The sequence below is a fragment of the Cupressus sempervirens genome, chromosome 7, assembly GCF_028749045.1.
Source record: "Cupressus sempervirens isolate cs-2001-9-10 chromosome 7, ASM2874904v1, whole genome shotgun sequence".
Classification (NCBI taxonomy): Eukaryota; Viridiplantae; Streptophyta; class Pinopsida; order Cupressales; family Cupressaceae; genus Cupressus; species Cupressus sempervirens.
The window spans coordinates 172,477,990-172,485,428 of record NC_143124.1 but is presented as its reverse complement, the minus strand read 5'-3'; the positions used below and the strand labels follow the sequence as shown (position 1 = coordinate 172,485,428).

General features: G+C 35.6%; 1 protein-coding gene across 1 annotated transcript; it reads left to right on the top strand.

The window, feature by feature from the left end:
* The first annotated feature begins 225 nt into the window (after window positions 1-225).
* LOC149546070 (ATP-dependent DNA helicase pfh1-like) lies at window positions 226-2,546 on the top strand. The gene is made up of 3 exons (XM_089793885.1): window positions 226-1,647; window positions 1,797-1,940; window positions 2,535-2,546. Exons 1-3 carry the CDS (start codon window positions 226-228, stop codon window positions 2,544-2,546), a joined length of 1,578 nt encoding a protein of 525 aa, XP_089650011.1.
* Window positions 2,547-7,439: the final 4,893 nt, after the last annotated feature.

The following is a 7,439-nucleotide window of genomic DNA, read 5'->3' as shown; positions in this document are numbered from 1 at the left end:
AACAAATCTTGCTTTATAGGCAGTACAGAAATCGAAGCACGACATGAGAATAATAATAATAATTATCTTGGAAGCCCGAGGCTGTAAATGTCAAAGAGACATCAATGGCCGCCGTCAAGCAATCCAGTAACTCGTTAACTGTGTTCTATATTATTTATCAACTCTTCATCGTAAAATACAGCGGAATGAACGAAACAGCAGTTCAGAGAAGGTTAATTGGGACGGATGGCGAATTTATGCGAGTCCCAGACTCACAGATACAATACACGCTATAGAAAACGGCAAGAGCAGCAGCTTGTTGAAATGGCACAGGATAATTTACAGAATTTGCAAAATTTGAGACTTGAATCGCAAGAAGAAGAAGAAAATTCCATTCAATTGTCTGAAGAGCAGGCAAATGTATTGAGCATCATCTCGGAGGGACGTTCTGTGTTTTTCACAGGAGCCGCTGGAACAGGCAAGACTTTGTTGCTTCGCCGCGCCATAACAATTCTTAAAAATTTACATGGAAATGAATTTGTATTTGTCACGGCTTCGACCGGAATGGCGGCCGCTGCTCTAAACGGAACTACTCTGCACTCGTTTGCCGGGATCGGATGTGCTACAGAAAATGCCGAGGGTTTGCTCTCCGCTCTGTATAAAATGCGGGATGCGAAAGTGCGGTGGAAAATAGCGAAAGCTCTGGTAATTGATGAAATAAATATGATAAACGGAGAGCTTTTTGAGAAATTAAACCACATAGCCAAGAAATTGAGGAAACAGCCGGATCTGGAGTTTGGCGGCTTACAGCTGGTGGTTTCAGGGGATTTTTTCCAGCTTTGTCCCGTAGATGCGCCGAATTTCAACAAATTTTTCGCCTTTCAGGCGGATTGTTGGGACAAATGCTTTGAGATCCAGACTGAGCTAACAGAGATTTTTAGGCAATCGGATTCCGAATTTAAGGTAATGTTGAATGGAATCCGAAAAGGCATTTGCAGTGATCAAAGCGTTGAGATGCTCGGAGCGCGGCAGGGACTGCGAAATGAAGAGGGATTAACCTACACAAAATTGTATTTTCTGAAGGTTGACGCAGAGAGGGAAAATAAATATCGGCTGAAGGAAATGGAGGAGCTCGGTAAGGAAATGTTTACATTTCATGCTCAGGACGAGGACAATGGCTCTGATCCTTTGAAATCTCAGATCAACAGGCTTATTGCAGCGAAGAAGCTTAAGCTCTGCATTGAAGCTGAGGTCATGCTTATTTATAATCTGGACACGAAAAGAGGGCTGGTGAATGGAACAAGGGGGAGAGTATTAGGGTTTCAGCATACAAACGAAAGCCCTGATATTAGCCCTGGAAATGTATGGCCTGTTGTTCAATTTGAAGGCGTTAGTTCACCTGTGCACACTGTGACGCCGCGATCTTGGGATATATTTGATGAGAACGGAAGTGTTATTGCAGGGGCTAAGAGAATTCAGGTGCCGCTGATTTTGGCGTGGGCTCTGAGCGCGTACAAGTGCCAGGGTTTGACATTGGAGAGAGTGGAAACAGATCTTTCTAGGTTTTGTTCGTATGGTCTCGTTTACTTAGTGCTCTCGAGATTGAAGACTTTGGAGGGGCTTCGGCTTACAGATTTCCATCCTTCCGCTGTCAAGGCACATCCAGCGGTTATCGAATTTTATGAAAAGCTCGGCAGGAATAGAATTGAATGAGTTTTAAGCTTATTGTTGAGAATTTTACAGTCCATTTTATAAATGATTATGCTTCTGGATCAGATTGCATCTGATTTTGGTTTTTCCAACTTGTGGAAAAACAGATCGCTCTCAAACATTACGGGACAGTGTATAAATTTTGTATAAACCAGAATATGCAGGCAGCTCTGATTTTAAAAGAAACAGGGCACAGATGGAGCACTGCAGTCTTAATTTTGCCGTTTTTGAAGGTTATAGATTTGAATCTGGTAATGTAAAAAACCTATGCAAGTCAGATTTAAAATTGTATTCCTTAGATTTATCATTAAAACATCTTCAGGATGAGGTTTTTAAGCTATATCTGCAATCTTATATTTTCATTTACAGCGAAGGATGACAAAGAGTGTGATCTAGAACACTGATAGAGACTAAATGTATACAATTTTTTTCCGAAGCTATTCACGGACTGTTTTTATCTTCAGTTTGCCATTTCTGTGATCAAAAAATTGATGCAATAGAAAATTACTTAGACTTTGCAAAATCTTATGCTCGCTGATCTTGTGTAAAATTATTTAACTTTACCTGCCGTTTTATATGCACATGATGTTTGAATTGAAAACCACCATGGCTGCAAGTCTCCAGCGGAGTTTTTGCTTCTTTTAAAGCTTTTTCTTTCATATGTTGGTTTAAGTTTGTAAACCATAAACTGGTTCTCTAAAATTTTTATTCTGAAGAATGGAATTTTCCTGCTCTGAATACAGTTGAAAGTAACATTGTTCAGTGAGTCTTACCACGATTGGCAATAATTACCGGACACAGAAATTCAACTGTAATATACGGTATTAATGATGTTTTACGTGCAGGGCGCGATTTGAAATCGTTGAAAAACCTTAAATTTGATGGCGGTATGGCCTTTTATAAGTATTTATGTTTTATTGTCGAATACTGTCTGATATGTTGCAAGTATTTTGTAATTATCGTTATTTTATATAATGAATATATTAATTAAGAAATACATAAATAATTCAACAATTATAGCTGTCATAAGAATTTGAAGGCTAAAAAAGTTTAGCCAATTTTTTAAAAATCAGTATTTATTTTAGAATATTAAATTAGTTATCTTAGTTTTTATGATGTCTTTCTTACATTTCATATTATAAGGTATACTAATTAATAATCTTGGTGAAGTTTTTATCTCTATTTTTCAATTTGGTTGTCTTATATTTTTTTGTGGCGGTTAAATTTGATGGTTGCATAGTTGTATATGAGTATCTTATATTAAAATAATAATAATAAAAAATATTATTATTGTTTTTATTATTATTATTATTTATATTATAGAGAAAGTGCGTTATAGTGTCATTGTTCTCTTTGTTATAGCTATCTATGTTTTGTATTGTGATCTTAGATCATTTTTTTTTTTTTTTGGAAAAGAGGGGTACAAATTTATTCAATCAAAAGCCAAGAGCAAAGTCAGAGCCAATGGCCCAAAACAACACTACAAACTTCTGTCCTCCAGGAGCAACTGATCAATAATCTCACAGTACTGAGCAGGTAACTCATCCCTACCATTAATATTCCACTCACCCACATTCTCTGAAGCCCACTTAGCTAGACAATCGGCCACCCTGTTCCACTCGCTAGGAATATGACGAAAGGAAACAGAGTCCACCAGCCTACAAAGGCCAAGAATTTGTCTGGCTAAAGAGGCAAGTTGCCAACTAACATTATCCAGCCTTTGGTTGTTCAACATATCCACCACAATTTGTGAGTCAGACTCACAGATGAAATTTCGCCACCCTAACGAGCATCCACACTCAATAGCAACCTTAATGGCAAGGGCCTCCATCAGGTTATTAGAATGCTCACCCTTGTAAACAGAGAGAAGAAAAACTGCATCTCCATCATCGCTTCTACCAATAGCTCCAATACCAGCATGCCCAGGATTCTCCCGAGAAGACCCATCCGTATTGATCTTCAGGAACCCAGTCGGAGGAGGGGACCACCTCCCATCTCTACACACCTGCCGCTTCCGCTGACTCGGTTTGTTGCTGGGACTACCTCCCTGCTTGCTATCCTTATTGTGATCTTAGATCATACCTTATTGATAAGTAGGAGATAATTCCCACAACAAGTCAAATTATGATATTGCTATGAGGATTTAACTGTGTATTTGAGTCAAACTCATTGATTCATATTTCATGAGTAGTGATTCAACATGAATCCATCTCTCATACCTTATTGTTCCTATCAAAAGCTTGAGACATTCTAATCAAAAACAAATTTTGAATGTGTCGAGGATATAACCCTTTCATTGAGCTTTCTGAAGATAAATTTGATAACACCTTAAAAAGATTAGACCTTTATTTGTGTGATGTTTTTGGTTCTAAGAATACCCCTCATTAATATATTATTATTAGATGGAATAATGTTCATCGTATGTGACTTTCCATAATGGTTGAGGTTGGTATGATCCTTACAAGATGGTTAGATATCTTTACGTTCCTTTCTTTGTTTCTCCATATTTGAGTGATGTGGGATTGGATTTACAAGAGTGTCAAGAAAAACCACATTAGATGGGAAACATAAGATCTCCTTTCCTTGGCTTGGAGAATATATGTAGTCCAAAAAGTGATGGCAACTCTTTGCTATTTCTAATTCCTCAACCTAGTTCTTTGCTAATTGCTAATTCAATGAGAGGTGAAAAATCCCTAGGGAGTTCTTGTGGTCTAATGGTAAAAGCAATAGGAAGAGACATAATATTACTTGGACTTGATGGTGCTTTACTAAACGTGAAGTACATGTAGGCTTCAAATTTTTGAAATGTCAAGGCATTGCCTTGGCTTCTAAATGAATTTTAAAGACTTGTAGTTGCATTTGGTCTTTGATGTTTGGTCACCTAGTTAATTGGCTTGATAACTTTGTTTTCTCTTGGCCTTAGACTCTTCTTGGCTATATAGATGCTTTCAATGTTGATTTAAATTATTTATAGCATGTCCTAATCAATGATATTTTTATGTATTAGTAGAAAAGAGAGGAATGAAGAGAGTTTTTAGGGAAAAGGAAGACACCTTACTGAGTTCAATAGTGATCTCAGTTTTCTAATCATTATGTTGCAAGTTTCTACTACTATGGAGATTCTAAAGGACATATTCACGATCCTTCTGAAGGAAGCAATGAACTAAATATACAAATATGATATTACTTATTCTCATTTCTTCCCTTAATGAAGAAACAAGTTGATAAAAAAGGAGTTAAAATTGCTCCATAGCTACCTAATTGAAAATGAATATCATCAAACAAGATAACTAAGCTCTGAAGAAGAAGAAGCACAATATGAGAAAACTTACAACTCCATCAACACTTTTGTTCCCTTTCTTAGTACCTTTGAATGTGATTTGCCTTTCTAAATGATTAGGGTGAATGTAGTTATTGGCCAGTGTCAATAACTATTTGTAGTTAGTTTATTTTGATTTCATTTCTACACTCTTATGATGTCTCAATAACTCTTCCACAACATGAACTTGATGGAAATGCAGTTGTAGACTATTGGAAGTCTTTTGGAAAAGTTAGATACTAAGAAGGGAGGGGGGTGGGGGTGGGTGAATTAGGATCTATAAAAAATTTACCCTTTGAAACAAATATCAAATTTGATAACTTCACCTCAAATCCTTATCTCAACAATATTATAAATCACATAAAAGTTTACTCCTATGATGTATTCAATCTAACAACTAATCACATCCATGGAACATGTAAACAAATGATCAACAAATAAAAAAAAGGTTTTGATTACCTTAAAACCCTCCAGGTGAAGGTAAAACTGGGGTGGGAATGACACCCACAAATCTTCACTACTATAACAATAAAGTTCACCTGTTAGGGCTACAATTTTGACCACTTCTGATGATCTATCTTGTGAGGGGCTTGCCTAGTTAAGAGCTTACAAAATTCATTTAGTCTACCTAGATTAAAGGATTTAAACTTACAACTAAGTAACTTTGTAAGTTGATTTATACAGGTTTGTTAGGACCACTCTATCAAGAGATGTACTCTAATTACACTTGTTAGAATGTATCAACACTTGATCCTTTAGTTTTTACTTCAAATGCTAATAAACAATCTTCTTTTATAATCTTTGATCCGATCTCTAATCTGATCTCTAATATGATATATCTATATTTTTTCCCTTCACACTATATTTGGTTTTCCTTCACACTTCTCCTCTAGCATCTAGACTTGCAACTTCTCTCGTACGCATATGAAATTAGGGTTTGGATCCTCCTTTTATAACAATTTATAGAAGTTTCAAGATTGAAATCAACGATCCAAATCTCTTACTTTTTCCACTTAGTCCTTCCATTTTTTTGATTGGCTAATCACTTTGCATAGGGATTAATGATCCATAACAAAACACATAATCATCTTTATGATTGACTCCTCGATCATTAAATCATGCATTCAAGTCAGCTAAAATGGTTAGCCTCAATGTTTGTGTCATTTCAAACAAATATACCAAAAATGGTTTACTTGGCATATGAACACTTTGATGCTTGGTCATGTCTAACATTTTTGTTGTCCCTCAGCTTTTATCTTCTATGCTTGAACTGTATGACTTGACAAAAATATACTAGGCATAATCTGTCTTCTAAATAGCTCAACATTCATAGGAGTACTTGGCGACCATAGAATTTCTCAAAAATAATTACAGAGGTAGCTTCAACTGTAATATAATCAAGTTTGCTATACAATTCTTGACCTTAGTAGGATGGCTCGATCGTCATAATAACAGATCAACTTTGCCTTGTGAATGACTAAGTGTTTGACACTAATAGACAACAAGACTTAGGAATCAACAATCTCCCCCTTTAACATTAGTAACAAAACCATTTTGTCATGATCAAAACATCAGAGTACAACATTTTCAATATATATACATGACTCCTTTGCTAACTCTTGACTAAAAACTGAGTATACTCCATATAATCACAATTCCAAAAATTCATTATGTTTCATGAAAAAATTAATCTGATTTCTACTATGCATACCTTTTGATCATATATATATATATATATATATATATGTCATTTCCCCCTTATTTTTGATACTTATGGTTGTTGGGGGGTAGTAGTGATGCCATGTTTGTCCAAAAATGGTTTGTGAATCTATAAAATCATTGCCAATGCATTGTCCCAATTGGTTCTCATAGATTCCAAGACCTGTAGCTTTATTTCTAGCAATGTTGCTAGATCAACTAAACTATCAGATGTATTTAGTGTTAGATTTCCCTATGCTAAATCCTTGGATGATGCTAACTCCCTCTACATAACTTCCAAGTGTGGAGTCAACAATGTCTGAATTTCTATGATCTTTCTTCTTATTCTTCCATCTTCAACCATTAACTCGCTTAACTCGCCTTGTGAAAATGTCTACCTATCAAAATGGAATAAATTCGAACCGGCTCCCGTACTCAATAGACTTCCACTATGCTACAAATGAACTTCTAATTTGTCAATCAACTCTTGAGTATGCTTGGTAAAATAGGTGATATCACACAATTTATTGTACAAAGTTTTTACATTATTCACTACTCCTTCTAATGTATTTACAAGATTAGAAAGTTGAACTTGACTTGTAACAATACTAGTTGTAACTTTCTCAAAAAAATAAAATCTCAAACTTCCTTTTCATCTCATGAGCTTCTAATTTGTATCAATGTCAAAATTGTTGAGTTTCTCAACTATCTACACTAATTGTTCAATGATAGG